This window comes from Eublepharis macularius, chromosome 4 (genome assembly GCF_028583425.1).
Source record: "Eublepharis macularius isolate TG4126 chromosome 4, MPM_Emac_v1.0, whole genome shotgun sequence".
In the NCBI taxonomy this organism is placed as follows: Eukaryota; Metazoa; Chordata; class Lepidosauria; order Squamata; family Eublepharidae; genus Eublepharis; species Eublepharis macularius.
The window spans coordinates 61,856,247-61,877,905 of NC_072793.1; the positions used below are offsets into that span (position 1 = coordinate 61,856,247).

At 42.6% G+C, this 21,659-nt stretch overlaps 1 protein-coding gene across 2 annotated transcripts in view; it reads left to right on the forward strand.

Annotated features, from left to right (window-relative positions):
* Positions 1 to 21,659, forward strand: part of ERGIC1 (endoplasmic reticulum-golgi intermediate compartment 1) — a 109,109-nt gene that overhangs the window by 71,091 nt on the left and 16,359 nt on the right. For both annotated transcript variants that reach the window (XM_054977338.1, XM_054977339.1), the window contains 3 exons: positions 1,303 to 1,397; positions 3,595 to 3,719; positions 11,498 to 11,602. In XM_054977338.1, coding sequence (XP_054833313.1) covers positions 1,303 to 1,397; positions 3,595 to 3,719; positions 11,498 to 11,602 — 325 coding nt within the window. The remainder of the gene's footprint in view (positions 1 to 1,302; positions 1,398 to 3,594; positions 3,720 to 11,497; positions 11,603 to 21,659) is intronic.

Sequence of the window (21,659 nt, forward strand, 5' to 3'; positions counted from 1 at the left end):
ACTGGTAACCCTATAATGGGGTAATAGCAGCTAAGGGCAGGGATGTGGTGGTAATTTATCTCGGGAAAATAGCATAGCAATTGAAATACTTAGTTATGCCCTTTCTTATAATGGATTTGTCATTCATTCTCATAGGCAATATTTCCTAAAGTGTGCAGTAGGCCTCAAAAGGTATGAAAATTACTAAAGAACTTCTGGGGGTCTTTCCTAGTTTCTCTAATTGTTGTTTGGGTCAGAAGGCAGAGCTACCATACAATAACTCCAATCAATACTGTAGTCCATGTGCCAATAGGACTGGAGAAAAATACACTGATTATATTTTTAGACAGAATTTTTTTGTTTTCCAAATCTTTGTCTCCATTAGCCACCTATCCATTTTATGGCAAGATCCATCTTTCTTTGTGTTACTTTGATTACACTTAAGAAGGCATCTTGATTGATGACTTTGTTTAACTTCTCCAAATATGGAAATCCTGATATAAGCAGAAGCTTTTACCAGGAATGAACGTGGAAGGGACAGAGAGGAGCCTTTAGGGGGGAAAAGTGAAAACGTTATAGTGGTCATGATGAGAGTATGAAGGGAGAGGCAGCAATCAGAAGTGAAATGGGAAAGAAATTACTAGGGAGGAGTGGCGAAGATGAATGTGATGGGAACTGAGTGTCATTTCGATTTTTACTCATGGGGGGGGGGGCTTTACCATAGCTTTACCATGAAGCAATGTGAAGGAGTTGCTTCAGGTGGCAGACGCCAGAAGATGTGCCATTTTCTTTTTCAACCTCTAGCCTGTTACTCAGTTATTAATGTGACTTGGTTCCCCTATCTGCTACAGCCCCAAATGCCCTCCAAAATGCTGCAGGAATGTTGCTGTACAGGCAGAGTCCAAGCTGAAGGCTGGCACAGATGCAGATGTCATAAGACTAATCTTACTCAAGCATACTGGGCACTCTTATTTTATTTAATGAGGTGATTTTTCTTCCATTACTTGATTTCTAAAGTGCCTAATTTTACTTGGACTAATAAAGGAGCTATACAGCAAGGTGTTTGTGCTACAGAACCATCATGTATTCAAGCCCCCAAAAACCAAAAAAGAATTTTAAGTCTCCACTACATCTAGAATTCTGCATGATGTACTTCTTCTGGAGAGCCTGTTAGCATCATTTTTGGAAGTATGACATGATTTTAGAGGGTTATGTAAGCAGCAATAGCAGACTTCTCCTTTTCTTCCCTCTCCTGCTTCACGAAAGTAGCAGTATTGTTGATTCTTTCCCAAATGAAACCTCCTGTCTTCCTTTCCCTCGCAGTGTTAATGAGCTCTATGTGGATGACCCGGACAAAGACAGTGGTGGTAAAATAGAAGTAAATTTGAACATCAGTTTGCCAAATCTACACTGTGAATGTGAGTACTTTGCCTTGAGCCTGGATTTGTAATAATGGTTGAATACCCACTGTGTTTTTGATTTGACTTCATATTTCACATTCAGATTACTATGAGTAATAATAATTCCTTCCTAATAAAAAAAAGAAAATGTTCAAGTTATTTTAGGATTCATTCATTTTTAAAAAATGCTCTCTTTCTATTACACAGCTATTTAGACAAGAGATGTGTTAGGTGCTGTACTAACCACAGAAGTGACATAGTCCCTGAAAAAGCTGGACTGGTGCCATTCTTTTTATGAGAACTTGTTTGTCAGCCTCTGAATCTATAAGACATCTACTAATGTGTTTTATTTTGAGTAATTTCAATAGTCTGGTGATCTTTTCTTAGGTTGAGAATGAGAAGACAAATTACATTTTTATATCTGAACTTCTGTGGGCGGCAGCAACTAACTAAAAGGAGGCTTTCACATGCATGTACCCTGTATGTGAACTGGGTGTATGGGCTAGTGCCTTTCTGCTGTCTTTATGTACCAAGCAGATCATTCCCAATCACAAGTGTGTTCGCTGACTCATTTTGCTGCTCTCTCTCTTGCCTAGCCAGTGGAGTGACACTGAGATGAATGCCTCAGTATCTTCCCAAGCACAAACCTTCTGACATAATGGAAAGAGTCAGAACAAATGTGAGAAGTGATTTTTAAGACTCAGTCCACTCATGCCACAGAATGAGATGGGGATTAAATGAGTTTTTAAGCAGTAGAATGAATTTCAGACTACAGCTGTGGGAATCATATTTCTGATTGTTCCAGTGTAGGTAGAATATATTCTGTAGGTAGAATATTAGCATAGTAGGAGGCAGACTGGATTAGAATGTCTCTGGACTAGAATCTCTGTCTTTTGTCATATGTAGTGAAATAGCAGGGGAGCATAAAGAATGTCATTCCTCACGTGAACTGGGTGCAGCCTCATGTATTTTAGGTGTTGACCCCATACCTCTTTTGGCCTGTCAGTATGTAAACATGGTCAGGCTGGAAGTTGCACACCACCACCATCAGCAGGGTGGGAATTGCCCTCACAGTTTGTTGAGATGGGTGGGTGCGAGGAGGAAGCATGATAGAATCCTGCAGCTGACCTGTGGCATTTACGTGGAGAGGGTCTTCCCCTCCTTTTGAAGGCACAGTCATCTGTCAGTTAGGGTCAAGGCTGGCTGAGATGCATCGTGCTGGTTCCTGTCCTCTGTTGGACCTACAAAGACAAAAGTAAGCATTAAAGTGAGCTTGATAAGAGGAATCCAGCTGACCCAAGCACCAAGAGAGACACTATGCCAGCCCACATTCTGAGGCACATCAAATTCCCTGCCCTTCCCTACTTCATCTGTAGTCTGAAGTGGTACAGCTCATTCTAATACATCAGGGTTCTGCCACCTCATTTTGCTTCATATAATGATGGAGGTGATATATTTCCCACTATATGCTCTACCAACTGGCTCATTCTGTAACCAGAACCTTATCCTTGATAGAAACTGTGCCTTTCCCCCCCTTAGAATTGTTCTTGAGAAGAATGTGCGCCTGAATTCTGTTTGCCATCATTAGGTAACAAAAGAAAAAAGTTCAGAAGGCCGTGTGTCATTGCTTCATTATAATCTCCTGGCCTTCTGAGTTGTTTGGTATGAGGTTTGCGGGAAGGGAGTTGATACCTGTATCCCAGTGACAGTTCTACAAATAGAGCAAGATTCAGGTCCAGTAGCACCTTAAAGACGAACTAGATTTCCGGGGTATGAGCATTCAAGAGTCAGAGCTCCCTTTGTCAAAAATTCTCTGATCAAGGAAGCTCTGACTCTTGAAAGTTCATATCCTGGAAATTTAGTTGATCTTTAAAGTGTTACTGGACCTAAATCTTGCTCTTTTATTATAGACCAACACGGCCACCCACATGAAATTAATTCCAAAAACAGTTACAGTAGAATTCACTAGGGTATGTAAAGTTCGTGAGACTTCTCCAGTGTAAGATGTCAGCAAGTCTCTTCACAGAGATCATATAAATAAATGAATGCTGTGAAGATAAGAGAAACTTGTTGGTGATTTGTTTTGTTTTTTTTATTAAGTGAATTTATTACATGGCAAGCAAATGAGTCAGCATTGTGCATACTTCCTTATACTAGGTTATTTTTAACATATTGCTTCTTTTCCTTCTTATACCCTTGACTCTTAAACATGGAGTGATCGGACTGGATATTCAAGATGAAATGGGAAGACATGAAGTTGGTCACATTGACAACTCAATGAAAATTCCTCTGAATAATGGGGATGGATGCCGGTTTGAGGGCCAATTCAGCATTAATAAGGCAAGTTGGAATAATATTAACATCATGTCAGGCATTGCTGTGAAGATGTGAGTCTGCACTGTCAAAGTTCCCTTCAGAACAACCTTCTGTTCCTGGGTGTGATGGGAGGAGGAAGGATGAAATAACTGGGCCCTCATTGGATGCAGAAGAAGAAAATAAGGAGGGACAATCCAGTTTAAGGAGAACAGATATAGTATTGAGTCTAGGGTTTCACTGTCTAAAGGTATGTGTGCAGGAGCTGTTTTCTTAGAATATCCAGGAACAGCTGTGCCATCAAGGTTCCTTCCCAAAAAAAAATCAATATTTCATTAAACATCTATTAACTTTTCTTTCAGTGTTCCGTGCAGCGTTGAGGTAATCATGGCAAGAATCATTATATTTGTGAACACCAACTTGTTATTTCAGGCAGCAAGTTGGAATAGCTATCCGCAAGGAAATTTTTAAATGTGTATAGGCATACCAGCCTGACTTTGAAATGGAAAACTAGAGCTTCTACTCCACTACCAGAAGGCACTCCATTCTCCCTGGTTGACGTAATAGGCTGGTATGCCTGTCTGCAAGTTAAAAAGAGACCCAAAAGAGACAAACCGAAGCAAAATTTTTCACTCACAAGGAATTATATTGGAGCCATATCCCCATGATGCTACCCCGTGCGGTTGTGTATTTGTGTGATTTCCACAACCTCATGGGTGATGTCAATCATGTGGGGTCTTGCCCCAACAAACTGGCGCTCTCCTTCCTGTCTAGGCAACAGTCAAGCGAAAGACTCGTAATATTGGCCCTACCTGTGTGGTTGTGGCATTCTCATATATACCACATAGGATTAGCACCACATGTAGGTGCTTCCCATAAAAATTGGTGTGAGGGTTGTTTGTATGTGTGAGTGTGGAAGAGTCAGAAGAAACGTGAGAAGGAGTGATAGTGCAGACTTGTGTTCCAGAATCCCATCAGACATTGTTTTGTTTTGTGGGTGAACACGCTTTCTGAGGTGCCAGAACTGAGTACCCATTCTGGCATATCTGCTCTTTGTTGGGGAAGGATGCCTAAAGAACCACTAGATGCGGGACATGGTTAATATGGCAGCAAGAAAAATCCAACTGCTTGAGATGTTTACACCACTTGTAATAAATCACATATGTATAGAACTCAATTCCATTTACGTAAGATTCCCAAGAGATCTCTTACCCAAGAACTGGGTTGAATCGAGTGCAAGAATCTTGTAAAAGGCAGGAGGGGGAGCAATTTCACCCCCTTTCCCCTCCACCCTGCAGCCTCCCAACCCACATGGCTATTATTCCATGTGGGTCTCTTGACCCCAGGAATAAACTTTCCCAGGACTGCTTGTGGGGAGGGAAGGAGGACAAACTTGAAAGATTGGTGACCATCAGTGCGTTCCACTGAAGGATTGTGAGCTCCAGCCATAGTTCAGATCCAGACCTGCTTAGTTTCAGCACGTTTGTTCTATCTTGTGCTTTCAGATCATACCTTCTGGCCTGAAGTGGGATTGTTATCTGCTTAAATAAATCTTAATTGATAGGATGATATTAATGGATTTAAACTGCATACATTTGCATATGAATGAAAATGCTGAAGTAAAAATATTTTCTTTGTTGTTAGATGTACTAATAGGTTGCAACCAGTGCTATCTGAAAAGAGGAGGGGAGAAAGGGAAGCCAATAGAAAAATGGCACCAGCCACCTGCAGTTTCAATTACATTTGTTATAGACATTTTAAAAGAAATATATTGCCTGATTAATCAGGGGCATCTTTCTGGTTTATTTATTTTATTTATTTATTATTTCGATTTATAAACCGTCCATCCTTAGCGGCTCTGGGCGGTGAACGACAGTTAAAATCAATAAAAACAAGAAAACAATAATTCTAAAATCAACATACAATAAGCAATAATACAATACATTAACCAAATACATTAAGGTGCAATGGTGGGGAGAACTCCCCACCCGAAAGGTGGGAGGCCGACAATCCAAAGATTTTGTAATCCATTACTTTAACTACTTCATCATGTAAATGTTAGAAAGTGAATGGAGCAGAGAAATGGATGTTTCCATGAGCAACCACCCCAATGGAAAAAGAAAGTAATACTATGTTGACGCATTGTGGTGTGTGGATGCCTGGAGCATGGGTAAACAAGAAATTTGAAAGCTCTTTGCAGTTCCTTGTGGCTTCTTGATGAGTACAGCATGTCTGTGTTTTGCTTTCTTCTCTCCTCCCAAATCATTGCACCTCCAATTTGTGAATCACTGTGGAGCAAAAGGGTGTGGCTGTCCCAGCACAAACCTCCCTTCTGTTCCAAGGGTTGCTCAGCCATTTAGGAACGCTGGCTTGACAGAGAGAAACGACTTGAAGTTGAAGATGAACATCTTCCCATCTCATCATGACAGAGGCCAAGTTTTTCTCCCAGCAGCAGTGAAAAGCCAAGCCTTGGGGGAGTCCACTTTGTGGACTGGGCGTGCCTGGCATTGGGTAATCTGGCCATGTAATGTGGCCTGTGACTCGACAGGGTGGGGAAGTAGGAGTATGTGGCCTGCTGCTGGCATAACAAAGATATAACCTTAATTCACGCCTCATTTTACACCACAGGCTACAAAATTTTGCTACTTCCTCCTCCTCCAACTTCTCCCACAAGTTCATTTTAAAGCCTGCCTAAAAATAACAAGCAGAACCCTTTCTTGTTCTTGCTGCAGTATAAAAATACCTGGAGATATCTCACTGTTTTGTTCCATAAAGGGTGATAGCCTTTTTCCTTCTCAGCTGCTTTTCATGTCTTGTAGAGAAGCTGGTGACTAATGGCTAAAGGGGGAAAGATAGGGCAATTTCATCTTTAGTCTTAAAATGAGAAAAGTTCATCAGAAACTTCTTTGAGGGCGTATTATTGTTAAAGGTGGCTGTCTTCTTTACTGTCTTTACTCTTCCAACCATTACTTATTTCCTCCCAGGTTCTTGATGACTTCAGGTGTTTTTTTATTGTGAGGAAGCATCAGTTCTTTTAGTTCACTTACAATACACTTAAATATGTTTATTTACTCATAATGCTTGTAGGTTTATTGCCTTGTATTAAAGAGGTGCTTGCGTGCTTCCCCTGCAGCACAGGAAGGATGAAGACCTTGGTGCTGGAAACAGTTTTGAGGGTGATTTTGAGTGGATCTGCTCTCAGGCAGGACCCTTTAACAGGCAAACTGTCTGGTGTAGTTTCCAGCACTGTATCTGCTCTTGATGGAGGACTCTTCAGTTTTGGGGTGGGAGTTTTTTGGTTTAATTTGTTTCATTCCGAATAGGGAACCATACCCTTGGTAAGCCATTTTTGCCTTTAGGACTGAAATTAATTGGACCAGGAGTACGCTGCTTGCAAGGGTCTGCTTGAAATAAAGGATTACATTAAGTCATGGACTAGCAAGAAGCTGATAAACAGCCTGCTGGTCGACATAGCAGACTGGGACACTAGCTGACAAACGGTTCCTGTACCGGTCTTTGCTGTCAAGTGGGACTGGGAGCAGCAAAGCTAGGGAAGGGGTGGAAAAGGAAGCTGGATGTTCTGAAAAGTTCATATTTGTTTAATAAGTAGGAAATGCAGTAGAAAAGGGCTGAGACTTCCTCCTTTACAGAAAGTAGAGCTAACTGACCCTTTAGCTCTGATTGAAGAGACCCAGTCTTGGAGACCTAAAAAGCAGCTGTCATCAATTATGGTGGCCTGGGTTGTCACCAATATGTGGATGACACTCTGCTCAATCTCATGCTATGGCTGGTCCCAGGGAGGCTGTAGAAACCCTGAACTGGTGTCCGGAAGCAGTTTTGGAGTGGATGCGGGCTAACAAATGGAAGCTTGATCTCAACAAAATGGAGATGCTACTGGTGAGCAGAAGGTCTGATCAGGGATTTAAGGTATTACCCATTCTGGCTGAGGTTGTACTCTCCTTGAAAGAACATGTCCATAGTTTAGGGGTGCTTGTGGACTCAGGCCTACTGCTGGATAAGCAAGGGGTTCTTTTTACTGGCTTCATCTGCTTAGCCAGCAACAGCCTTTTCTGGGCAGAGAAGGTATGGCCACTGTTGTACACGCCCTGGTTACATCTAGATTAGATTACTGCAATGCGCTGTATGTGGGGCTGCCCTTGAAAAAGTAAACCACAATTCTTGTTGCAGAAAGTCACAGGTATAAATCTAACCCAACTTTATTGTAGCATAAACTTTCGAGACCCACAGCTCTCTTCATCAGATGCATCTGACGAAGAGAGCTGTGGCTCTCAAAAGCAAATGCCACAATAAAGTTGGTTAGTCTTAAAGGTGCTACTGGACTCTTTACTATTTTGCTACTACAGACTAACACAGCTAACTCCTCTAGGTATAAATCTGCGTCTTCTGTCACCTTGATGGGTAATGCTTAACAAGAAAGAAAATAAAACTCAATCATATCTCATGATAGTCTTGACTTTCCATTACTGTCAATACTTACAAGGTTCATCTCCCCGTGCTTTTTGTATCACATTTTCCTATGTCCCTCTGATTTGCTTTGGATGTTCAGTCCTGTTATTCCTCTTGTTCACCTAGTGTCTATTAGTCCTTGATAAAATATTTAATTCATTTCAGTTAAACTGTTGAGCCTGTGCTTTCTGGGGCAGCTTTGTACAGAACACAACCTGGAATATGTCAAGGAGACAATACAAAGCTTGCTATGCACAGGGAATCACTGCTCAGGTGATTCAGGTGAGGAGAAAGCTTTGCTGCCTTTGGGACCCCTCACGTTCCTCCTCTTCTCTGCTTGGGCATGGAAATGTTTTGAGATAGGATCCTCCTGGTTTTTTTTTCTTTCCAGAGTCTTTTCCTTCTGTTTTCTCATCAATAACGACAGCTTATTGGGTAGCTGCCCTGACTGTCTTGGTCTTCAGATGCCCCTTTCCCCCCACCCCCCGCATTTAGAGTAAGCAGAGAAAATGTCTTCCTCTGTGATGCTTGTGACCATGCCCTGTCTACTTTAGCTGTTGCTTCTTTAGCAGTCATGTGGCTGATCCAGTGACAGTGTTGAGGGGTTGAGCTTTCTGCCCACCCCCCCACCCCCCGGCCCGGGAGCCTGTTGTTGCTTTGGCACTTTTCCAGACTCTGGGCAGAAGATAGTGTGGCTGAGTGGTAAAGCCTTGCAACTTTTTCCACACCTTGGATGGCTACTTAATTGGGTCTTTCATCCTACTGGCTGATAATGGTGGGGATGAGGCAAAGCTCTGAATGCCAGGTAGAAAGGGGTGGGGGTAGAGGGAGTAGAAGAATTCTGCCTAATCAGAACTGTAGGAGGATCTTTGAGGGAGGCACCTCAACATTGCTTTTTGGCCAGGAACAGGTACCAGGTACAAAGGGTTGGCCTTGCAATGGAGCCAGGGAGGGGATTTAGATGGGAGCATCCCTCTGGGGTCCAGTGTCAGCTGACATTGGATCCGGTGAGGGTGCTTAGCTGACGGACTAGCAGCCTCAATGGTGGACTGGATCAGGAGCAAAACGTCTGTTCGGAGCCACAGGGCTTAATCTTTTTCTGCTGGATTTCTTACCACTAAGCAAACAGTTGGTTACATTGGAGCAGTCTTAACTTTTTAGACCTGACTTGATAGGATTAAGGAGGAAGAATCACACGGCACATTATTGCTATTAGATAAAAGAACTAAGAACTTACTTTGAAGGCAATCTAGTGAGTATTCTCCAGAACCACTTCCACTGCACTTTTTATTCCATCTTTTGCAGGACACTGGCATAATCGTTCCCCTGGCTGTTCCCAGACACTGAGAAGGCCTCCCCACCCCCACCGCCGCCCAGACTTGTCTGCTTATTGTAGTGGCTGAAGTGATTCTGTTGAACTGCTGTGCGCTGTACTTCTGGTTGTCACAGTATCCCCAAATGTCTGCTGATTCCACTATGATCCCATTAGAAATAACATCAGAGCTTACCCCTTCAGCATTGTCATGGCAACTGGAGTCTTTTGTTGAAATTTGCAACTACCTGTATCTGCAATTTACAAATAATCATATTTGGGAAGGTGCTGCTCTAAAGGATGGGGCCTGCTTAGATTTTTTAAAATTGTTTGTCATTTGCTTCATCTGGACAAATATCATGGTACTCGCCATGATGCCCTGTGAGAATGGGACATGGCAAACCTCTCCACCCCCAGACTGAAGGACCAGATCACAGGTTTCACTTGGCACATGGGAGATATAGGAAAAGGCTGGCCTATGCTGATTTGCAGCTGCTTCAGCCCAGACCAAGTTGATCTTGTGTATGCACAGCCACAACGTTAATTTTAGCATGCCAAAAGCCTTCTTCTGCAGCTGTGTCGTAGATTGAGATGGCTGTATCAGACTACTGCTAAATGAGAGATGACCAGGGACAAAACATTTTGAAGTGTGGGGTGTCCTGGTGATTTATTTATGTATTTTTTTATTTACTACATTTCTCCCCATAGGGACCCAAAGTGACTTACATTGTTCTCCTCTCCTCAATTTTATCCTCATAACAACCCTGTGAGGTAGGTTAGGCTGAGTGTGACTGGCCCAAGCTCACTCAGCAAGCCTCCATGACAGAGTGGGGATTTGAACCTGGGCCTCCCAGATCCTAGTCTAATACAATAATCACAGTTTCCCCATGCTGGCTCTCCCCATACTGGCTCAAATTGGCTGTACAGATGTGAGGCATGGCCTGAGCAGTTGCAAGAATGGTGCTGGCACAGTGTTTTCCATGCCACATTCCTCAGTCTTCTGGGGGAATTTGGTATACTTCTAGCTTAGCAGTATAAAGCTGATCTAGGAACTCTGAATAATGTTCATGCAAATACACTGTGTCTAGTGGAGGTATTTGTGGATCAGCAGCCCCACTCCTGACATAGTGCAGCCCTCTCGCAATTGTGCAACCCTCTCTAGTGCAATTGTGCAAGGCTTTTATGCAGTGAAAGGTACTTGGGACATGTGTTGAACTGAGGTAGGAAAACAGCAGTCAGCTCATAAAAATAGCACATTGTATTTGGGAGTGTAAGCAAGAGAGATCCGAATCTTTTGTTCTATTACAACGCTCTAAAATAAGAGAACAGCAAAGGGAGCAATTAACAGTTTAAATGAATCTGTCTTACTACTGCTTTCCTAAGACGTGTCACAAGCGTTTTCTGTCCTTTACTTTCATCTGGCATTAGTACTAAATGTAGGTTAAAAAGTAAAGGTAGTCCCCTGTGCAAGCACCGAGTCATTGTTGACCCATGGGGGATTTCAAAAGAAGCAGCCTGTATTCTGTCTGCCCTCTTCCCCACAGTGGGGTTTAAAGCAATTGGGAGGATTTTCAGTCAGGAAAATAATGGAGAGTAAAGAGTAAAGGTAACAGTAGTCCCCTGTGCAAGCACCGAGGCATAACTGACCCATAGGGGGACGTCGCATCACGACGTTTTCTTGGCAGACTTTTTAATGGGGTGGTTTGCCATTGCCTTCCCCAGTCATCTACACTTTACCCCCAGGAAACTGGGTACTTATTTTACCGACCTCAGAAGGATGGAAGGCTGAGTCAACCTTGAGCCGGCTACCTGAACCCGACTTCTGCCAGGATCGAACTCAGGTCGTGAGCAGAGCTTGGGCTGCAGTACTGCAGCTTACCACTCTGCACCACAGGGCTCACTAGTACTAAATGTAGAAGGCGAAATTATGGCAATCCTCAAACTTACCCTTGTGTTACACAGCATGTAGGTTAGTCCGTGTTGATAACTAAATAATAAATAATATTGAACTATTGTCTGTTTTTAGGTTCCTGGTAATTTTCATGTATCAACACACAGCGCCACTGCACAGCCACAGAATCCTGACATGACGCACATCATCCACAAGCTCTCCTTTGGTGACAAGCTACAGGTGAGTCTGCTCCAGAAGACGGGACTCTCAGGATGATCAGAGAAAAGTTATGGCAGAAACAATTGCACATTGTGAGGGAGATGAATATGGTACATTATTTATGTAGCTACTATGAGAGGTATTTGGAGAAGAGCCTCTTCATATGAAATGAAATACATGTGATTGCTTACAAAGAAACTTGTACTGTAGGATGGGAATCTACTTCTATGTATTTAAATTTCTGCAGGCTTTGTTAACTTGCACAATGGAACCAGTATAACATAAGTACACTTGTATGAATTCCCCTTGTTAAATACAGTTTATTGGAGTGCCTTGTCATTTAGCATGTTTGCTTACTTGTTGCTTTCAGTTGAAAATTAAACAATGATTTCATCTAGTGACGCCATTCTGAAAATACCATATACCACAACACTTCAAAAATGATAACATTTGCTAGCATAAGCGGTGTAAGCTGCAGCTCTGTTATCCAATAAAATATGAAAGTGCTTGAATGCAGTGATCTAATGAACTCAGACCTCATTGCAGTTAGCCAATGAAACTCATTGCCTGAATTAGTCCCTTCTTTAGCTAAGAGGATGGCCACAGTACAATGTGGGCACATTAGGTGGGTTGTACAGTACTTGTACATTGTAGGAATCGCTTCTTACATTTTTGGTCTTGAATTCATTTGTTTCTGTAACATGGGAATGGGTAGTGACCCTCGTGGCAAAATGGGCCAGCAGTACCACATTCTGCTGCCACCTGTTTCTCAAAGTAGTAGATCCAGGTAGAGTGTTTCACTGATTCCCTACCCCCTAACTCTATTTCCGCTGCCACTACTCAGAACTGGATAGGTCAGAACAGCCTAGAAATAAACTGGATTGGTTTACATTTTATGGATTATTTGAAATCTGGTGTTCAGTTATCCCATGACCTTAATTACAGTGGGCAACTAGGGGGCTATTTTCCTTAACTAGTCAGGAGGGATTCTGTGGGTCAGTCTTGAGATGGCAGGGAAACCACTCACAGAATGTTCTGCTAGCTGGCCCAGGCGGTTGTGTACAGTCAGAACTGCCAGACCTTGGGACATTCCAGCTCCTCTGCCATGGATGTGACATCTGTCTCCTTGCTGAGCCTTTCTGCCAGCTGGCAGAATCCTAGGGATTTGGTGTCACAGACTAAGAGTTCCATTTTAGGCAGAGAAGGAAAGGACTTTTGGGAGGGGTGGCTAGAATGTCACCACAGTGAATAACAACAGGTATGACAAGTTAACAAGATACTCTTGAACTGTTTCTTTTTAAAGAATATCGTTATTATGAAGAAAAACATAAAATATTCACACCTATACTGGTATTAAAAAAAAATCTTTTAGCCAGCCTAAGCAAATGCCATATACACATACATTCTTTGTTTATATTTCTCAGACGTTTAGATTAACTGTATCATATCTTAATACATACACTTGCAATTTCTCCAAAGATTCTTAACAAAAATGCAGGGCTACCCATGATTGATTGATTGATTGATTGATTGATTGATTGATTCATTCATTCATTCATTCATTCATTCATTTTATGCCATAATCCACCGTTCTCACTGAAACTCAAGGCGGATTACACAGTATGAGATTAGTACAATCAGTATCAAGTACATTTCAATACAGTATCAAGGACATTTCATAAACAATACCATAGGGTAAATACGTACAAGTTTAAAAGACATAGAATTAGGAAGAATCCAATAGAGAGTAGAAACAATACTGAAGCAGAACATAATCAATTCTAGGACTAACATTAGACAACGTGGAACACTGATGGTACATAGGAGTACATATTTAAAGCAGCAGATAATATGTAAGGTAATATAGTGAAGAAGTCCGTGGTCCCTAACTCATTAGCGAAGCATCTGAGACCCTCTCCCTACAATACAGCCCTCCAATTTGAGTTAAAAGCCTTGTTTAATAGTTTGGTTTTGCATCATTTACGAAAAGCCAGGAGTGGTAGCTCTTCTGACTTCCTCAGACAGGTCATTCCACAGGATAGGGACCACCACAGAGAAAGCCCGTGTATGGACTGCTGCTGACTTCACCTGTATGCAGCCAGGCACCTGCAGGAGACCCTGTTCAGATGAGCGAAGCTGCCAAGAAGGAACATAGGGAGGGAGGTGGTCCTGTAGGTTTGCCGGACCAAAGCCATGAAGAACTTTGTATGTAATAACGAATACCTTGAACTGAGCATTGTAAATGATGGGTAGCCAGTGGAGTGACTGTAGGATGGGAGTGATGTTCATGCTCCTGCTCGTTCCTGATAACAGTCAAGCTGCAGCATTTTGCACTAATTGCAGCCTCCTAGTTAAGTTAGATGGGAGACCTAGGTATAGAGCATTACAGTAATCAAGCCTTGATGTTGCCATAGCATGGATCCAAGTGGCCAGGTCAGCTGTGTCAAGATAAGAAGCCATCTTCCAGGCTAGAGTGAGGTTGTAGTAAGCATTTTTTGCCGCTGCCTCAACTTGTTTTTCTAGTAATAACGCTGGATCCAGTATAACCCCTCGGTTCTTAACCGAGTCTGCAAGGGTCAGACAAACTCCATCGAAAGTGGGGAGTACAATGCCCTTCAAGATCTCTGCCTTCCCAACAAGCATCACTTCAGTCTTGTCTGGGTTTAATTTCCATTTGTTGTTTTTCAACCATTTCACCACGGCTGTCAGGCAGCGATCTAAGATTTCCTGTGGGGACTGGATAGTGAGATATAGAGTTGGGTGTCATCTGCATATTGATGACATCCAGCTCCATAGCTGCGAATGAGTTCTCTAAAGGCTTTACATAGAGGTTGAATAACATGGGAGATAAGATTGCGCCCTGCGGAACCCCACAAGATAGTTCCCATTCTGGAGATAGCTGATCTCCAACGGCAACCCTTTGAGTCCGCTCCAAGAGAAATGATTTAAACCAGTCCAGGGCACCTCCTGTGATGCCCACTTCTGCTTCTAAACACCTCAACAGGATGGCATGGTCTACTGTATCAAAGGCTGCAGACAGATCCAATAGAAGCAGTAAGGAGGCATGGCCTTTGTCTATATTGAGTCGGAGACCATCAACTAATGCTACTAGTGCTGTCTCTGTCTCATGCCCTGTTCTGAAGCCTGAATGGAAAGGGTCCAGAGCGCTAGAGTTATCCAAGAAGGTCTGGAGTTGGTCAGCTACTGATCTCTCAATCACTTTGCCGAGAAAGGGCAGATTAGAGACTGGACGATAAATGGCTACATCATTTTTGTATGGGGATGGTTTTTTAAGTAGCGGATGGATAACCGCCAGAGACCAGTTTCTCCCCCCTCCCCAATAAACTCCTGCTTTAAATAACAGATCTTACTGGTTGTATGTATATGTTAAAGAACATTTTTAAAACCTCTAAAAATTGCTAAAACTGCATGGTGATGTCACAACTCTCAGAAGATTTTGCTTAGCATTTGGGATTTAGGGGACTAACGAAAGCTTCACCTTCCTTGAGAAGAGAAGCTGCTATAAGTTGTATTTTCCAACTATGTTGAAATCTCAGCCATTCTTACACTTCTGTATAACGTGTGCCTGTTTGGCATGATTGTGGTCAAGTGGGAAGAAAGACAGAGAAATATACTTTACGTTTTTTACAACTGAGGTGAAGTAGGAATGCTGTTACTGATTACTAACACTGCTGCCAGCTGTGTCAATACTACTTCCATCCTTGCAGTCCCTTTCTGATCTTGCCGAACAGTTTTAGTGGGTGTGGAATGTTGCACTTTTGTGCCACCTGTGGAGGGGAGGTATCCTTTGGAGTGTGGTTCCATTCTGAAAAAAGACCTGTTGTTAAGGGCTATATGGAAGAAGAGTATTTCAGTCCAAAGTAGAGTGAGGGCATATAGCCAAATTAATTTCCTTGCTCTCCAAAATCAAGATATTTTCAGTAGTGGAAGTTTGGATAATGGCAGTTCAGCTATTGTGCTAACATGCGTACAGAAAGGCAAGATACATGTGTTTCAAATAACAATAACAACACATTGCTTTCTAGTCCTTGTACTTCCTTGTTCCTTTTTAAGGGAACAGTGACAGAAGGCCTTGTTTAGGTCAGAATGGGCTGAGGAAAGGCATGTGCCTGCTCACGTATGATGAAGTGCTGTGGGATGTTACATAACTCCCAGTTTCTCAAGAGGAAAGGCTCACTGCACTCCACCTCTTGTAACCTACTTCAAAAGCTTGCTTCATTGGGTTGCAGTAATATTTTCCCACCTACCTCACCACATGTAGCAGCCATGGTTTTAACCATAATGACTTAGCTATCTTTGGCTCCTCAGCGTGGGTACAACACTTGAAACTCTTTCTAATAGTAACTATATTGGTTTCCAGACCTCTTTTCAACTTTTCCCTTGACTTCTTTTTATAAGCACTAAAATGTTACCATATTTGTTAGGTTGTAATGCCTATAAGGAATAGGATCAAAGCATTGGCTTAAGCGTTGGTGGGGACTGCATCACTCAGTGAGTGGAACACTCAAGAGAGTTACTGAAGTTAACTACCCTATCCCGTGCAAGTAAGATGGGGAGGCTAAGCCAGCAGCATAGCAGTGGGACTGGAACAGAGAATTGGTTGCCATTTTTAGGCTCACCAATATTGGGGGCATTTCACATTTCTGTTTTAACCTGGTTGCTCCTGCAATTCAGTGTAAAGTGATGTGGGTGTGGTGGTTTCAAACAGCGTTTACATCAGTTTATGAACTATGTGTGAACCATATGTGAATTGCTGTTGGCCATTTCAAACTGCACTGCTTTTTCTGGTAGTGCTGTGCACTTCTTTTAATGGTTTAAACTTTAGCGTTGTAGCATCAAAGCACTATATAGTAGTATAGCATCCCTGTGATACCATAGTATACATGTAATACAAATGTTCACCGCTATAGCACTATAGTGAAAAGCACTATCCATTAAAAAGCGAGGGGGTTAACACACTGGAAATAGGTAGGAAAATAAAAGGACTTACTGATGGAAGCACTGCAGACATTTCAAAACAATCAACTTCAGCAAATCAGAAGTGCATGGAACACTTGAGAATAGAAAGGTTTTTTTAATGGTTCAACCCCACATTACAAACTAGACAGAAGTGTGTGAAAAAGAAAAAAAAATCCGTTAACAACTGGCAGTCAAACTGGTTGTGTCTGAAATGGCACAAAAATCTACAAGTGACCAGCCGCCAAAATGGCTTACAAAAGTTGTGTGAAAAGGACTTTAGACATGTGACTATAATTTATGTTGCCATCACACTGAGCAAGAGGCAGAGAGTTGTGCCTAGGACCAAAGCCAGGGTACCTCCCTTTCTTGGGCTGCCAAATACCTCCCTCTTGGAGTGCCAAATGCTTCCTTAGAAGGCCAGATTAACTCCTCTGTGCCTGATATGCAACTCTGCCCGTATTTCTCTGAGTGTGAGATGTTTCCAGGCACCCAATATGTAATGCTGCCTGCCTTCTGGGGATGCCAAATGTCTGCCTCTTCACATTCTGCAAGCAAGAATGTGAATTGCCTATAAAAATGGGACCCTTTCTTTTGTCTGCCTAAATTTGACAGAAGGGCAAGGGGTAAGATTCCTGAAAATGTCACCCCAGTTGGATGGAAATTTAAGAAATTGCAGCCTCACTGTATATTTCCCCCCTGGTGAAACAGATGAGTAATGAAAAATGAATAAATGCAATAATAAAATGAAAATCACAAAATGAAAACAACTAAATATTTGGACACCGATTCCAGGTTCCTGAGCAGCTATCTTTCCCAAACCTCCTTCTTATGATCTTTTAATTGAGAGTGTCAGGCATTGAACTTGTGGCTTTCTTCATATTAATCATTACTTTAAAAAATATTTTATTTAATAGTAGTGGTTGCAATAACTTTCAACAACAAATATACATTGAAGATGGTTTAACAGAACTATATAACAATATCAAGTTATAGTTAACAGTTATACAAATAATTGCAGTCTTTAAATAGTAAGTAATGGTTTGACTGTTAATAATGACTATAAGCATGTCGCTGTTTTACAATGGTGGTTAAAATATAAGACATTTACAGATAGAGCAAGGCATCATAATATTCATTGGTTGATATGGATTTTTTCACCTAGTCATTGGGAAATTCTGTTTGTGCAAAATGGTTTGAGAGCTTTTCCATAATAAAGTAGTCCCAGACTCATATTAAACATTATTGAAGAACTGTGGCCCATTCCCAAAGTGAATTTTTAAAGGTTCAGCCTTCACCATTCCCCACCTACAGATTCAGAAAGATTTTGAGCTAGTAGCCCCAGTAGCATGAGAATATTTAGTAGGCAGATTATATTCCTGAGACACAAAAAACTGATCCTTTTGAGTATTTTAATTATATATGTGTTGAGAGGAACATGAAGATATTACTTTCCCTTCTATGAATCTATGCAAGTTGATTATCAGAAACTGTTTCTTTAGAACTTGGTAGAAAAGCTCCATAATGGGAATGTTTTCTTAAGGCTTTTTAACACAGGAGTCTGCAATTTATGGCTCTACAGCCAGATATAGATCAGAACTGAACCAGATATAGCAATTCAGAAAAGAAAATGAATACTTATTGCAGGAGTTGGTGAGATGCTAAAATACGCAACTGGTAAAGGGAATGGCAAAGATTTTAATGGGACAAAGGGACTTCTTAGAGATGCTTTATAAAAAGGGAAATGAGATAGATGAACAGTTGCCAATAATCCATGTGCAGATTTATGCTAATGTACTAAAACAATAATTCAGCGTACTTCCAGGGCTGGTGCCAGAGTTTCTGGTGCCTGAGGCCAGGGGCAGCTTCAAGGGTGTTGCCACATGTGCATGTGCCCGTGCACGTACCCGGACTGTGTGATAACATCACTGTGTGTGACGTCATCATGCAGTATGCCGCTGTGAGCCGGCCCCAGCTGTGTGCGTTGCTGCCGCAGCACGCGTTCCCGTCCGGGCGCAGGAGCTGCGGGCCAGGCACAGCAGGCGGCTGGGGTGTCGTGCGGGCAGCTTCCCAGCCCTCCCGTTGCCACCGCCACTGCCACTGCCAGCTCTGCAGCGTGTGGCCCCACCCCTGGCACCCCCTCCGGTGCCTCAGCGCTTAAGGCGGCTGCTGGACCCACCTCCATGGACGCGCCGACCCTGGGTACTTCCCAATTAATTATTGTGAGACCTTGTATGTGCCATTTCCAAATAAGACTCACACAACAGTGAGTGTTTGGGCTGTAGAAACTTCATAGATTTTCAATCAACATGTCAGTGTTAAGTTATTAGGCAAACAGACTTTCATATATCCAGAGGAGTTAGCCATGTTAGTCTGTAGTTGCAAAATAGTAAAAAGTCCAGTAGCACCTTTAAGAGTAACCAACTTTAATGAGGCATAAGCTTTCGAGAACCACAACTCTCTTCGTCGGCAGGGCCAGATCGATAGGGGGGCAGAGGGGGTAGTCTGCCTCTGGCACTGCCGAAGACGGGGCGCCGGTTGTGGCTGCCAGCCCCTGGGAGCGTGCTGGAGCTGGTGGCGGCAGCATGGGCCGCTGAGCAGAGGGCTGGGAGGCCACCCGCGCCATTGTCTGCCCCGCCGACGGGGTGGCTGGCTTGCCACGCACGCAGGACAGGGAGTGCGCAGCAAGCTGGCCATCTTGTCAGCGGGGCAGGTGAACGGTGTGGGCGGCTTCCCAGCCCTCTGCTCAGCTGCCCGCACTGCCGCTGCCAGCTCTGCGGCACACCGTGCGCCATGGCGGGCAGCTTGGCGCGCAGGCAGCACGTCTCAGGGCCCCTGTGTGACTTGGGTTGCCCTGGGCGCCGGCAACCCTAGATCTGGCCCTGTTCGTCGGATCCATGCATCTGACGAAGAGAGCTGTGGTTCTCGAAAGCTTATGCCTCAATAACTGGACTTTAGACTTTCATACAGTGGCTCTTGAATTTTGATGTTGTTTGGCCCTTTAATTATAAAAGGTTGCTTACTGTCATTTTAACTTAAACCTGGGACTCTTCATCTTGCGATAACTCCAGTTTAAATTACTTTAATTTCATTTATTCCCTGTTTTTGGACACCAAAACAGGGAGTTTACATCACCAGTATATAATATTATCAATATTAAAAGCAAATCAAATGCAGTAAACTAAAACTGATAAAACAACACAAAACCTAATAATAATATTAGTATCATAATACAGAAGCACATATGCTTTTGTATACTACTAATGTAATCAAATGTGGTTTTATCTCCATTTTCCTTCAAGTATGTCAGGCGTGAATGGGTGGCATTCATGATGACATTATGTCATTCCTCAGACACGCCTCTGAAACAGATCATTCCCTGAACTCACCCTTTCCAAATTGGTTTCAGAGAACGGCTGCTGCTTGCAATAGGTTTTGGATATGAACCAGACTGGAGTTCCACCCTCCTATACCACACCTGCTAATCACAGTACCAATTTCCTTGGTCATCTCACCTTTTCAAAAAATTACAACATGGTGTTGAGGGGGAGGGATTAGAGTGTCTCTGGCTATTGGTGTGTAGCAGCCATTAATCTTGTCTTTGGTTTGGTAATTGCTGGTGATGAAGCTGGAAGCATTAATCTCTATTAAACATGCATGTCTCGCACACTGATGTCTGTTTGGATTGTGCAGGATGAATCTTAAATGAAAACTCATTAGGTTAGATAGCTTTTCTGAGACTCAGAAATAGAGAAAACTGATCATTTGAGTGGTGTAAAGACACAAGGACTGTAGTAAGGAACAGCCTAAAGACTGTCCCAAAAAAATTGTGCTCAATTTTTTTACATGCTCTGTCCTCAAAACTAGGCTTGAGGCCTAGACAGACCTTCTCAGCCTTGAATAAACTGTGCTACCCTGTGATAGGTACCATCTTTCTGATGGGATCATGCATAGATTCCATCTTCCCAGTGAAAGACAAGATGCCCATAGCCGACAGACCAAAGCTGAAGTGAGCTCTGTTATAAAAAAGGCTACATCTCAATAAGCTATTCTGGTCGCACATCTGTGAGTGAAGTTATGCCGTGCACAGTGCTGCAGTCATGCCTCTGTGTAATTCTTCAGTTGATTTCTGTGCCGCTTGGTACTGGGCAAAGCCTCTCGGGAGGCTAATAACTTGAATGGCACCATAGAAAACCCAGAAGTGTCATCCTTTTGTCACCCTTGTGTCATTTGTCCCTCTCTTTTTTGTATAATTGCACAAGACTTGTATGAAAGGCAAGAAAATTGAATAGCGGGTGGGACGAGTCCTATGAGTAAGATCAAGATAGTATTCTGTGGATATTAATTATCCATTTTTAATTGCGTTGAAGTTCTGTATATGCTTCGGACTTTGTCTTTGGTAGCCAGTTTGATCCTGAGGAGTGGGGAGGGAGAGGAATCCAGCTACTAGCAACATCCATTCCTGTACTTGTGTGGGTGCTCAGGGGCTGCAGTATAGTATTACTTGGTATGTAAAGATCTATGTAAATGTGAAAAATCCTTTCCCAGGTAGGCCGATTAATAACATCAGTGTTAAATCTCAGAAAATGTAATGAAGACCAGGGGGAGTTCTTTTGTAGTACCTGTGCAATTCCCCAGAAGCACCTTTAGGACGCTGTGGAGCTCCCTCCCTTGGCTCTGCAGTCATTGATGGGGGCATGGGGTCGGAGTTGAATATTTTCCGGCTCTGAATATTCTCCTCAAATATCTTCATTCTGTGAGCTTTTGTTCTTTTTCATTATTCAAGTCTACTTGCACTTTGAAGGCCAATAGCACTTCCCCCAGTTATTATCTTTTCAGATTTTCTTTTTTTAGGACTTTTATTTTAGCTAGGTAGTTTTTATTGGTGGCTTTTTTTTGGTCAGGCATTCTTTGCTCAGCTTTCTACATGCTGGTGGCTCAGTGGCCTTTATTTAATCAGTGCCTTCCTTGCAGGGATGTGGTTCTCGTATCTCATGGCCTCCTTATGATTAGATGAAATGCACCAGGTCAGACCTTGCCTTGTTGTCTTAAATTTAGCAAATAAGCACTTGAGAATTGTCATCTTTTGCACCAGGGTGTT